The sequence below is a fragment of the Pelobates fuscus genome, chromosome 5 (assembly GCF_036172605.1).
Source record: "Pelobates fuscus isolate aPelFus1 chromosome 5, aPelFus1.pri, whole genome shotgun sequence".
Lineage (NCBI taxonomy): Eukaryota > Metazoa > Chordata > Amphibia > Anura > Pelobatidae > Pelobates > Pelobates fuscus.
Window position 1 is genome coordinate 244,583,239 of NC_086321.1, and position 13,891 is coordinate 244,597,129.

At 43.4% G+C, this 13,891-nt stretch overlaps 1 protein-coding gene across 1 annotated transcript in view; it reads right to left on the minus strand.

The window, feature by feature from the left end:
* TEK (TEK receptor tyrosine kinase) overlaps positions 1 to 13,891 on the minus strand; it is a 158,470-nt gene that overhangs the window by 74,132 nt on the left and 70,447 nt on the right. Inside the window, exons 2-4 of the mRNA XM_063455179.1 lie at positions 3,011 to 3,322; positions 1,464 to 1,574; positions 515 to 667 (exon numbers count right to left, since the gene is read on the minus strand). Of these exons, the coding sequence (XP_063311249.1) occupies positions 515 to 667; positions 1,464 to 1,574; positions 3,011 to 3,322 (576 nt within the window). The remainder of the gene's footprint in view (positions 1 to 514; positions 668 to 1,463; positions 1,575 to 3,010; positions 3,323 to 13,891) is intronic.

The following is a 13,891-nucleotide window of genomic DNA, read 5'->3' on the forward strand; positions in this document are numbered from 1 at the left end:
TTTCATTACCAGAGATGCTCGGCCCCTGGCAGTTTGTAGCCTCTAATGATGAAATGGTAGAGGCAGAGCTATACTACACTTCACAACATACCAGGCAGCCAGTAATAGGCCAATCACTACCCCAATCTCTGGTATGAATTGGTATGGTTTGAGGGAGAAGCATAGATCCTCCTCCCCCATATTGGAGGCCCGGGCTGCAAGCAGCCAGGAACGAAGATTCTTGCTAAACGATGAGTGATGTGCGACCCAGTGCCCACGGACTTATTACATATAATTTAGTTGTATGTGATAAATAATGTGCTAGGTAAATTGCATTAAATGTGTACTATGTATATTGTACACATTTTTAAGCTATTGTACATAATGTAAATATTGTTTTAGATGAAATGCTTTATTCATTCTTAAGACATGATTGTCCTTTGGTATTTTTCATATCATGAAACACCAGATAGTTAAGTCATGCAAGACACATAATGCTTATAGCTATGATTTTGGTGTAATTAAATGAACTTACTTCTCACAAGTAGTCTGGTCATAGCAGTGTTGAAATGATTTCCTCCAATATACCTGACTGAGTATACAACTGCATCCTTTGGCTGAACATTTGTTACTGGAATCTCTAGTAAAGGAGGTACCTCATGCTTTGGTATAGAATGAATGAAAGACCCTAGATTGAGAAAAAGAGTATGTAGGTGATAATAATGAATTTAGGATTAAGATAATCACAACTGTATGCATCTTTTAAAATTGAATATTTATCTAAAGGAACACAGAGATTCCTTTCCACAAGTCTTAACAACTATAGTCACCAAGATCACTTCATATCAATGAAGTGGTCTTTATGCAGTGTCCGGTCCACTTAACCCCGCAATGTAAAACATTGCAATTTTTGAGAATATGCAATGTTTACATTGCTGAGTTTAGCCCTACTCTAGTGGTTGTCATGTGACACAGAAGCACTATAGTAAATATCTATAGACATACAACATATACACTTTACTAGACGATATGAGAATGCATTTATACATGTAATCAACTAATAGTTCCAAGCTGATTTGAAGTGTTCCTATTTTGACTTCCTCTAAGCATCCAAACTACTCAAAAGGCTAATCTGGAATTGCTTATTTAACTTTTTCAACTTTTTTCTCTTCTGTTCTAGTGATATAATAATCTACATCTCCTAACAAGACAAACTACCCTCTTTACTAAGCTTACTAGTAATTGTCTATCTGAAATAAGCCTAGATGGTCATGTGAAGTTTAATGCAACTACATCAATGTACTGTTCGCGATCTTCCCTTAACATTCAACCAGAGCAGCCCATGAAAAAATTACTAAGCCTTACATCCAAACCACACTGCTCTTAGTTTCAAATAAAACTTTTATATATATTTGGCAGTAACATGTTCGGTGATACAATGAAATATATTTCCAAAAACATGTTGCCTGTAAAAAGTAGCTTACTATTTTTGTAGATTACAACATCTTCTTCCGTTGGATTATTTTTCACAAAACCAAGTGTTACATTTTCTCCTTTGCTTCTGGTCACAGTCAATGAGTTAGGGATGAAGGAAGCTACGGGGAAAAAAATATATATATGCTGTGGACAAACTTTGTGGTTAAAAATTAACATATACACTAACTTTTTAAAGGTTTAACAATCAAACTCCACAATTCATATTTGTTTTTTTCCTCTCTCTGTCTGTATGTATTTTTTAAATTTCTTTTTACTTTAACATTTGTTTTCTACAGAATACTTTTAAGTAAAGATGGCCAACTACAACCTAAAATGTTCTTTTAGAGAGTAGTTATAGTTTTAATTATTTAATATTGATCACCACTCATTAATTGCATAAAAAGTCTTCAATAAATGCTCATTAATGTAACAAAAATCTATGAAAACTCATGTCTAAAATTATGTAACTGATGGCAAATTTGTGATCTACAGTAGCTTAACAATGACATTTTTATTTGTTAAAGTGGAATTGTGACATCCATTAATTTTTAATGGTGTGTTTATTCATCCTCTATGTTTATCAAATTTGTATTTGTGTGTGAGAAGAATAAAATTTAAAGTAGAAATCCACCTATGCCACCTGTCAATCATTGTTCTAAGCTCTGTCTTTACCCAGCAGTCATCCAGAGAAAGCATACAGAGAAGAACAGAAATTAAAGGGACACTATAGTCACCAGAACAACTACAGCTTATTGAATTTGTTCTGGTGAGTAGAATCATTACCTTCAGGCTTTTTGCTGTAAACACTGTCTTTTCAGAGAGACTGCCCAGTTATAACTTCCCTGGCCACTCCTCAGATGTCTGTTAGAGATCCTTCCTGGGACATGGCTGCCTAAAATGCATCCAAACATTCAGTATCTATTCCCTCTGCATGCAGACACTGAACTTTCCTCATAGAGGTTCATTGATTCAATTCATCTCTATGAGGAGATGCTGATTGGCCAGGGCTGTGTTTGACTTGTGCTGGCTCTGCCCCTGATCTACCTCTTTATCAGTCTCAGCCAATCCTACGGGGAAGCATTGTGATTGGATCAGGCTACCACATCTGCTGATGTCAGCAGGCAGTGGGCAGGTCTAAAGGAAACAGTGACAAAGCCTGCAGCTCCAGACTTGAATACGAGTAAGATTTTACAATATTTAGGGAGGCATGAGGGGACCAGGGTGGCTAGATGGTGGTTTTAACCCCATAGGGTCAGGAATACATGTTTGTGTTCCTGACCCTATAGTGCTCCTTTAATCAATGTGTGTTTATATTTAAAATATTTAAAACCATAGTAAATAAAGAGGATGTACCCTCCTTCTTGCTCGTTTTAAAAACCCATCTGTCAGATTTGCTAAATCATTTCAGAGTTTAATAATTATTTTAATCATGCCATGATGCAACTTTCACTTTAATTCCAGTAAGTGTATGCAGATCATAATAATCATAATGTGACCACATATCGAAATAAAATATATTGACTATAAAATGTACCAGATAAATAAAAGCATTTACCTTGCTCTGACATTTTCATTGTTCGTATTCTTATGACACCGTCCCTAGTTTTCCACTCACAGTAATAGGCTCCAATGGCCTCATTAACCTTTTCTTTTTTCCACACAACCTTTTTTGCTGATCTTCTTGTATCATCTTGAATTACTTCCAGGGGATCTTGGTGTTGGTTTAATATGGCATCAAAATCTCTCACTAGAGTAATAGAATCTGGGGAACTCCAGTCAGGAGCTATACAAGTGAGAGATGTTTCAGGATTTGACACCAAAGGAAGTACATTTACAATTATGAGATCTCGAACAGCTTCAACTCCATCTGGAAAACAACACAAAATAATTGAGATTAATATTTTTTTGCTTAACACAGTAATTAGAAATGTACACTTAACATGGTACAGCAAACATACAGAGAAGCACTTCTCCTGGTAACTTTAAGGGCTCAGTAAATACACCCAGCTAAAAGAACATATAGATAATCCTTATTTCAACCTTTCCCTGCAAACAGGGCTGGACTGAGAACTAAAAGCAGCCCTGGAGAAAATTCTATACCAGCCCAATAATGCGTTGCGCCAGCATAGTGTGCATATATAGAGGTGGAAAAGATAACTTAAAATGTAAAACTATTATCAAATGTGAAAGAAAGCCCTCATAGGGCTTCAAAATAAACAGAGCGTATTTCTTTTAAACACACGCGAATTTGCATATAATCAAAGTTCTCATTACCTACATAGGCGTGCGCACGGGGTGTGCCGGGTGTGCCTGGGCACACCCTAATCCCCGCGGCACGTGCTATGGAGTGAGACCAGCAGGGGAGATCCATTCGCCGGCTCTGCTCTCAGCCTCCCTCCCCACCGACCCACATGCCGGGAGAGAGGCAGGAGAGGACCCGGGGAGCTCTTGCCAGCAACTCCGCCGGGTTATCTCGCAAGATCTGAGCGTTGCCACGGCAACGCTCAGATCTCGCGAGAGTGAGCTCTAGCCCCGCAGGCTAGCGTTCACTCTCCACTGGACCACCAGGGATGGCAGCAGCAGAAAGGATCCCCCCTCACAGGCATAATGTAAGAAGAGAGGGGGGATATTAAGCAATCTGCCCCACCTCCACTGGACCACCAGGGAAGGCAGCCGCAGCAAGGTCCCCCCTCCCTACATAAGGTAAGAAGGGAGAGGGGATATTTACTAAATGGCTCCCACACAATACACACAATCCCCCAAACATACAGCACACACACACAGCATCTACACACACAGCACCCTCACACATACAGCACACACACAGCACCCTCACACATACACACTAACAGCACCCTCACACACACAGCACCCTTACACATACACACTAACAGCACCCTCACACACAGCACCCTCACACACACAGCACCCTCACACACACAGCACCCTTTCACACACACACTAACAGCACCCTCACACACACATCACCCTTACACACACACACACACACACACACTAACAGCACCCTCACACACACACACACATCACCCTCACATATACACACTAACAGCACCCATACACACACACAGCACCCTTACACACAAATACAGCGCACTTACACACACAGCGCACTTACACACACAGCGCACTTACACACACAGCGCCTTCACACACACACAGTGCCTACACACACAGCGCCTTCACACACACACAGCGCCTACACACACAGCAGTATATGTGTGTGTATATATATATATATATATATACGCGGCGTGTGTGTTTGTGCTTTAGGGTGCACACCCTGATACAACAGGCTGCGCACGCCTATGATTACCCCCCCCACACACAGCATCTACACACACAGCACCCTCACAGATACAGCACACACACACATCACCCTTACACACACAGCGCCTTCACACACACACAGTGCCTACACACACAGCGCCTTCACACACACACAGCGCCTACACACACAGCAGTATATGTGTGTGTGTATATATATATACATATATATATATATACGCGGCGTGTGTGTTTGTGCTTTAGGGTGCACACCCTTATACAATAGGCTGTGCACGCCTATGATTACATATGTTTTGTGCACATATACATGTATATTAATATTTGTGTAAATACCACAGGCATAATTGTTTATATATTGTGTACTAATACAGCTATTAATATACATGTTTGTGTATATATGTAAATATCTTCTGTTATATATATATATAACTATATGTCTATATATATCTACAGTGGCTAAACTAAAATGTAGAAAGGGTCCTGATGTAAAAGTATGTCGCCATCTGTCAAACAACTCCCATGATGCTATGCCAGCTGGGGCAGTGACATCGCTATGGGGAGCGAGAGAGGCCATGACCCCCCTACATCATGCTGTACTCCCCCTCCCCCAAGTACCGGCGCTGTTTCAAGGGTTGGCCTTGGGGTTGAGCTCACACAGATCAGCTTCCCGAGTGGAGGATTTCATTATTCTCCACCCGGGTTTTAAAAAAAAAAACCAAAACATTGCAGCAGTGGCGGGGCTTACCGTGCGGCAGAGGCATAGCTAAAAAAATGATGGGGCGGGGCTAAAGCGCCCAGAAAACATGTCGAAGGATTGCTGCAAAGGAAGAGGAAAGCAGGAAGGAGTTCCCGCTTCCCCAACATCCAAACTCCAGGAGCTGCACTGCCTTCACTCCTCCCTTCCAAGTTGCAGCCCATAATGGACAGAGGTAAGTGTGTGTGTGTGACTGTAACTGTATGTGTGACTGCAACTGTGTGTGTGAATGTAACTGTATGTGTGACTGTAACTGTGTGTGTGTGTGTGTGTGTCTGTCTGCCTGTATGTGTGACTGTAACTGTGTGTGACTGTGTCTGACTTTGAGTGTGTGACTCTCCGCATCTGAGTGTGTAACTGTCTGCCTGTGCGTGTGTGATTGTCTGCCTGTGTGGGTGACTATCTGTGTGTGACTTTCTGCCTCTGTGTTTGTAACTGTCTGTCTGTGCATGTGTTACTGTTTGCATGTGTGTGTTTGCAGTTTATGGACCCACAAGGCGGGCGGCTGTGAGTACATCAGAGGCAGCGAGGGAGCTGTAATCCTCCTGCTCTGCTTCTTTGCCGCATCTGATGTGTCTCACAGCAGCCCCACTGGACCCCAGTGACAGATCCACTTCAGCTCTCTCAAATAATAATATTAGTAATGTGTGAGTGTGTGTGAGAGAATGCGTGTGTGTCTGTTAGTGAATGTGTGAGTGTGTGTATGTCTGTCAGTGAACGTGTGTGTGTCTGTCAGTGAATTTGTACGTGTCTGTCTGTGAGTGTCTGTCACATCAGTGAGAGTCTGTGCTTGTCATTGAGTGTTTGTGTGCCTGTCAGTATGTGTTTGTTAGTGAGTGAATGTGTGTATGTCAAATCTGTGTCTGTCAGTTATGTCTGTGTGTTTGTCATTGAATGTGTGTGTAAATGTCAGTGTGTATATACCACTAGGTATGTGTCTGTCAGTTAGTGTGTGTATGTCAGCGATTACATGTATCTCTAAGAGTGTGTTTGTGTCAGTGTGTGTCTGTCAGTGAACGTGTGTGTTAGTTAAACAGTGTGTGAGACAATGACTATTGACTATTTTAGTGAGTGTGTATCAGTGAGGACACGTTGTTTCTCAGTCTGCCCATCCACACTGTCATCCCCACGCGGTCATCCCCTGCCCCTCACACTGTCACTGTTAGTGTATTGAATGCAGAGTGTGTGTTAGTGTAATGAATGAAGAGTGTGTGTTAGTGTGTGGCTCCTTCTCCCCACAAGCCCCTCTCTGTGGCTCTTTCTCCTCTCCCAAGTCCCCCTGTGTGGCTCTTTCTCCTCTACCAAGTCCCTCTATGTGGCTCTTTCTTCTCCCCCAAGCCCCTCTGTGTGGCTCTTTATGCCCCTAAGCTCCTTTATGTGTCTCCCACCCATTCCTCTTCCTGTTTCTTTCTTCCCCTCAAACCCACTCTGTGTCGTTCTCCCCCTCAGCTCCTCTCTGTCTGTCTCTTTCCCAAGTCCCTTTGGGTGTCTCTTTCTCCCAAAGCCTCTCTCTGTGTCTTCACCAAGCTCCTCTGTCTCATCCTGCCAGCCATTCCATATGTCTTATTCTCCCATCTCCTCCATGTGTCTCATCCCCCTAATCCCCTTCATGTGTCTCACAAACCCACAGCCCCTATGTATGTCTCCAATTCCCCCCAACCCCTCTGTATGTATTTTCCCCTAGTACCTCTGCATGGCTCTTTATACCGTCCCAAGCCTCTCTCTGTGGCTTTTTCTCCCCTCAAGGCCCTCTGGATGGCTCTTTTTCCCCCAAGCTCTTTTGTGTGTCTCCCACCCATCCCTCTGTGTGTTTCTTTCTTCCCATCAAACCCACAGTGTGTCCTTCTCCCCCTCTGCCCCTCTGTGTCTGTCTCTTCCCCAAGCCCATCTGAATTATATAGTTGTACATATCAAGACATAATAACAATCATCATTCCTTATCATGTCTTAAAATTAGGTGAATACAACCTTGGTGTCAGGAATAGAGTTGCCTGAACACGCAAGCCTAAAGGTAACAGTAAAGGTACATGCACCGGTCCTTAGAGTGGCCGGGATAGTGCCTGAGACAGATATATAAAATGTCTGCAAGCAGTCAGAGAATGAAGGAGGTCAGGTCAAGATCAGGATAACAGAGAGCAAGAATAGTCAAACAAGCCAACGTCAGATAACAGGTAATCCAATAAACAGTATAAACACACTCTCAGGTAACAAGAACCACTACAGGGCAAGGAAACAAGGACAACCAGGAAGTATATATACCTTATACTGGGTAGTGATTTCCCTGGGGTCTAGTGCCTCAACCTGATGGGAGTCAGAGTTCCTACTCTGACTCCCTCCTCTCCTCTTACTCCCGTGAGGCTCCTGGTGGATGCTGGAAGAAAGTGACCGGGGCAGTCACTTCCTCCCAGCTCTGATGTCAGGCTGTTAAAGCGCCGCAGCACTGACCAGGCCCCCTAGAAATTAATTGCCATCGGATGGCCTGAAAGCATGGGCCACCAAATGGGCTCCTTCAATGCGGTCCCGGCAGTTATACCGTGGGGCCAGGGCCACATTACTTAGCTGGTGGGCACAGCAGTCACAGAGGTCCACAGGGCAGCCAGGCCCCCTGGAGTGACGGGCCCGGTCGCAGCTGTGACCCCTGTGACCGCAGTAGTTTCGCCACTGGTTAAGGTTGAGATGCTATTTAGGCAATCTGGAATGCATTGTTTTTTTTAACAGTGCAAAGAAGCTGGTCTGGTCTATTTCTTGCTTTTGTGATTTCTGACTTTTTCTGTGTGATTGCTTTTTGGTTAGCATATGCATGTTCTGCCAGTTTTAGCTTATTCTTCACAGTCTGGAATTTACTCCATCTCCGTTAAAGGTGGTACTGTCAATCCATGGACCCCTATGATGGTGGTATGGGGTTGAGTGCGTTTTGGAGCAATGGAGTCCAAGGCAGTTTTAACATTCATATTGTAGTATTGAGAGTCTTCATCATCACAGCTGTTTAGCAGATGGCTAAAAGCAAGATTAGACCAGAGTATCAGGGCGGTTGTGTCATTTAGTAGTTGAAAACTAGTCATCTCTAAAGGAGTAGGTGCATTTGAGTGCCTAGTTATATAAAAGTTAATGGATTAATGGTCAGATCACATGACTGGGTTTATTATTAGGTTTGAGACTTTTAGTTCATTGGTAAATAGAAGGTCTAGAGTGTGGACACTTCTATGGGTAACAGAAGGAATAGCTTGAGAGAAGCCCAGTATCTGCACTGTGGAAAGAAGGTCTTGTCCAAACTGTAAAGGCTTATCATCCACCAATGCGTTGAAATTCCACGGTGTAGGCCATTTGTGGTGTTCTAATTCATACAGGAATTGCTTTTCATCTCCAGGTCTGCAGTAGATCAGTAGAATGTTAAAACCCAGGTCTGTTGCATTTCTGGCAGCCACACATTCAGATGTTTTTGGATTTCCCACTGAAAAGGGCTTGAGCTTTAAGCTTGTTTCAAAACTAATTGACATACCTCCCCCTTTTCTATTTAACCATGGACAGTGGAGTGATGAAAATTTGGTGGTATTGCTGCTTCTAGAACTGGGCCTGTATTTTCATCTAGCCAGGTTTCTGTAATACACACATAAGATCTGCTAATTTAATAAGGTGATCATAATGGCAGTTTTATTTTTATAGATCTTGCTTCCAAGAATACAGCCTGAGCCTTGGCACAGTAATCCAGATACAGAGAAGTCATGTTATTTGTAATCAGTGCTGGAGTTTTGCTGATGTTTGGAATTAACGTTTATATGTTCGCTTTTGTATTTGGAAGAATTATTAGGCAAAAAAACAAACTAAAAACTACTTCCAAAAATATTCAGCTTTGATATTAATGAGTTTTTTGGGTTCATTGAGAATATGGTTGTTGTTCAATAATAAAATGAATCCTCAAAAATACAACTTGCCTAATAATTCTGCACTCCCTGTAGTATACAACTCACAAACTTGCATTTTTTGCACATAGTATACAACTCACAAAGTTTGTTTTCTATTTGTGCATTTATGTCACTTTTGCACGTTGCACTTTGTTGCACTTATATTTTAAAGGTATAGCACACCTTTTTATGTTCTTTAAGTGAAGTGGTGTGTTTAGAGACGTGGGCACTATAAAGGTGCTGCTTTAACTTTTTTTCTTTCTAATTGTTCACATTTAAATACAACACTAGTTTTAATTATAGTGCCTTTTATTGCTTGTTTTTTTATGTGATAAATTCTACTGCAATTTCCTTGTCCATACATGAAACTGAACCCAGTGGCTATGGTTTTAAAAAAATGTAACCAAAAAGTTATAAGGGAACTGTCACACACTTTGTCTGCTGATATGTCATTGTCATCCAATATCAGCACTGTGTGTCTGCTGATAATGTGGCCCCCAATGCCAACACTGTGTATGTCTATTAAAACATGTTGCAAGACTATCCCAGGTTTCCTGGTACAGTTTTTATTTTGTGCTGTATCCTCAATTCTTCTTCTTTTTTTTAAATTCAATATTTTGTCCTGACAGTTATAATAATTTCATATTTTAGCATAATCGTTGCACCGGAGTAGTAATAGTGTAACTCATTAGATTTAGCTGCTCTCTGCATGCTGAGTATTACATAATTATGCTCTTAACCCTTTTAGAGTCAGCGCCGTGCTACTCACATTGCCTTGCAATCAGGGCCGTCTTTAATGCGGGGCAAACGGGTCAGCTGCCCCGGGCCCTGTCCCTGCTGGGGGGCCCAAGACAGCTGCTCCGTTTGCCCTCTGCCGCAAACTATGGGGGCCCATCAGGTGGCCCTGTGTCAGCAGGGGCCCAGTCGGGCGCTGTGGCGCTTTAACAGCTTGATCGGGCCCTTGCTTTCCGGCAGCCGACTGGGAGGAAGTGACAGCCGCGCGTCACTTCCTCCCACAGAAACAGGAGCCACGCGGGAGGAAGAAGCTGTTCCGTAGGGGGCCAGGCCGAGAGAGCTTAACTCCCAGCCACCCCAGCTAGCCCACTGGACCCCAGGGAAGCCACCCTCCAGGAAAAGGTAAGAAACTGGAGGGTGGTTATGAAATTTTGCATGAGTGTCTGAGTGTGTGTATGTTTTAGTGTGCCAGTATGTCTGTCAGTGTATCTGTTTGTCTGTGTGTGTGAGTCTGTCAGTGTCAGTGTGCTTCAGTATGTATGTATGTGTGCATGTCTGTCAGTGTATGTGTGTATGTCTGTCAGTGTGTCAGTATGTGTGTGTGTGTGTGTGTGTGTGTGTGAGTCTGTCAGTGTGTCAGTATGTCTGTGTGTGTGAGTCTGTCAGTGTGTCAGTATGTCTGTGTGTGAGTCTGTCAGTATGTCTGTGTGTGTGAGAGAGTCTGTCAGTGTGTCAGTATGTCTGTGTGTGAGTCTGTCAGTATGTCTGTGTGTGTGAGAGAGTATGTCTGTGTGTGTGTGTGTGTGTGTGTGTGTGTGAGTCTGTCAGTGTGTGTGTGTGTGTGTGTGTGTGAGTCTGTCAGTGTGTCAGTATGTCTGTGTGTGTGTGAGTCTGTCAGTGTGTCAGTATGTCTGTGTGTGTGAGTCTGTCAGTATGTCTGTGTGTGTGAGAGAGTCTGTCAGTGTGTCAGTATGTCTGTGTGTGTGTGTGTGTGAGTCTGTCAGTGTGTCAGTATGTCTGTGTGTGTGTGTGTGAGTCTGTCAGTGTGTCTGTATGTCTGTATGTGTGTTTCAGTATGTCTGTCTGTATGTGTGCCAGAATGTCTGTATGTCTATGTGTGAGTCTGTCAGTGTCCGTGCGGTTCTGTATGTCTGTGTTTGTCAATATGTCTGTCAGTGTATGTGTGTTTCAGTATGTCCATCTGTCTGTGTGTATTGGGGCCAGTATGTCTGTCAGTGTATCTGTATGTCTGTGTGTGTGAGTCCGTCAGTGTCTGTGTGGTTCAGTATGTTTTTGTGTATGTGTGTTTCAGTATGGCTGTCTGTGTCAGTACGTCTGTCAGAATGTGTCTCTGTATCTGTATGTTGTCCATTTGTGTTTGTGTGTATCTGTATGTGTCAGTGTTTGTATCTGTATATCTGCATGTGTGTCAGGTTGTGTATCTGTGTGTCTGTATGTGTGTCAGTGTGTGTGTCGATGTATCTATATGAAGTCAGTGTGTGTACCTTTGTATCTGCATGTATGCCAGTGTTTGTATCTGTGTGTGTCTATGTGTGTGTTAGTGTATCTATATGTAGTCTGTGTGTATCTGTATGTTCTTGTGTGTATCTATATGCGGTCAGTGTGTATCTACGTGTGTGTGTGTCAGGTAGTGTATTTGTGCGTATCTATATGTAGTCAGGGGGGCCCAAGTAAATGCTTGCCCAGGGTCCAATCAAAATTAAAGACGGCCCTGATTGCAACGTGCTGGCCACAGCTCCCAAACAGTTAAACACAATAAATAAACATGTTTTTTATATTGACAGCGGCTTTGATATTTCATACAGTTTTTATTTTGTGCTGTATCCTCAATTCTTCTTCTTTTTTTTAAATTCAATATTTTGTCCTGACAGTTATAATAATTTCATATTTTAGCATAATCGTTGCACCGGAGTAGTAATAGTGTAACTCATTAGATTTAGCTGCTCTCCGCATGCTGAGTATTACATAATTATGCTCTTAACCCTTTTAGAGTCAGCGCCGTGATACTCACGTTGCCTTGCAATCAGGGCCGTCTTTAATGTGGGGCAAACGGGTCAGCTGCCCTGGGCCCTGTCCCTGCTGGGGGGCCCAAGACAGCTGCTCCGTTTGCCCTCTGCCCGCAAACTATGGGGGCCCATCAGGTGGCCCTGTGTCAGCAGGGGCCCAGTCGGGCGCTGTGGCGCTTTAACAGCTTGACCGGGCCCTTGCTTTCCGGCAGCCGACTGGGAGGAAGTGACAGCCGCGCGTCACTTCCTCCCACAGAAACAGGAGCCGCGCGGGAGGAAGAAGCGGTTCCGGAGGGGGCCAGGCCGAGAGAGCTTAACTCCCAGCCAACCCAACTAGCCCACTGGACCCCAGGGAAGCCACCCTCCAGGAAAAGGTAAGAAACTGGAGGGTGGTTATGAAATTTTGCATGAGTGTCTGAGTGTGTGTATGTTTTAGTGTGCCAGTATGTCTGTCAGTGTATCTGTTTGTCTGTGTGTGTGAGTCTGTCAGTGTCAGTGTGCTTCAGTATGTATGTATGTGTGCATGTCTGTCAGTGTATGTGTGTATGTCTGTCAGTGTGTCAGTATGTGTGTGTGTGTGTGTGTGAGTCTGTCAGTGTGTCAGTATGTCTGTGTGTGTGAGTCTGTCAGTGTCAGTGTGCTTCAGTATGTATGTATGTGTGCATGTCTGTCAGTGTATGTGTGTATGTCTGTCAGTGTGTCAGTATGTGTGTGTGTGTGTGTGAGTCTGTCAGTGTGTCAGTATGTCTGTGTGTGTGAGTCTGTCAGTATGTCTGTGTGTGTGAGAGAGTCTGTCAGTGTGTCAGTATGTCTGTGTGTGTGTGTGTGTGTGTGTGTCTGTCAGTGTGTCAGTATGTCTGTGTGTGTGTGTGTGTGTGTGTGAGTCTGTCAGTGTGTCTGTATGTATGTATGTGTGTTTCAGTATGTCTGTCTGTATGTGTGCCAGAATGTCTGTATGTCTATGTGTGAGTCTGTCAGTGTCCGTGTGGTTCTGTATGTCTGTGTTTGTCAATATGTCTGTCAGTGTATGTGTGTTTCAGTATGTCCATCTGTCTGTGTGTATTGGGGCCAGTATGTCTGTCAGTGTATCTGTATGTCTGTGTGTGTGAGTCCGTCAGTGTCTGTGTGGTTCAGTATGTTTTTGTGTATGTGTGTTTCAGTATGGCTGTCTGTGTCAGTACGTCTGTCAGAATGTGTCTCTGTATCTGTATGTTGTCCATTTGTGTTTGTGTGTGTATCTGTATGTGTCAGTGTTTGTATCTGTATATCTGCATGTGTGTCAGGTTGTGTATCTGTGTGTCTGTATGTGTGTCAGTGTGTGTGTCGATGTATCTATATGAAGTCAGTGTGTGTACCTTTGTATCTGCATGTATGCCAGTGTTTGTATCTGTGTGTCAGTGTGCTTCAGTATGTATGTATGTGTGCATGTCTGTCAGTGTATGTGTGTATGTCTGTCAGTGTGTCAGTATGTGTGTGTGTGTGTGTGAGTCTGTCAGTGTGTCAGTATGTCTGTGTGTGTGAGTCTGTCAGTGTGTCAGTATGTCTGTGTGTGAGTCTGTCAGTATGTCTGTGTGTGTGAGAGAGTCTGTCAGTGTGTCAGTATGTCTGTGTGTGTGTGTGTGTGTGAGTCTGTCAGTGTGTGTGTGTGTGTGTGAGTCTGTCAGTGTCAGTATGTCTGTGTGTGTGTGAGTATGTCAGTATGTCTGTGTGTG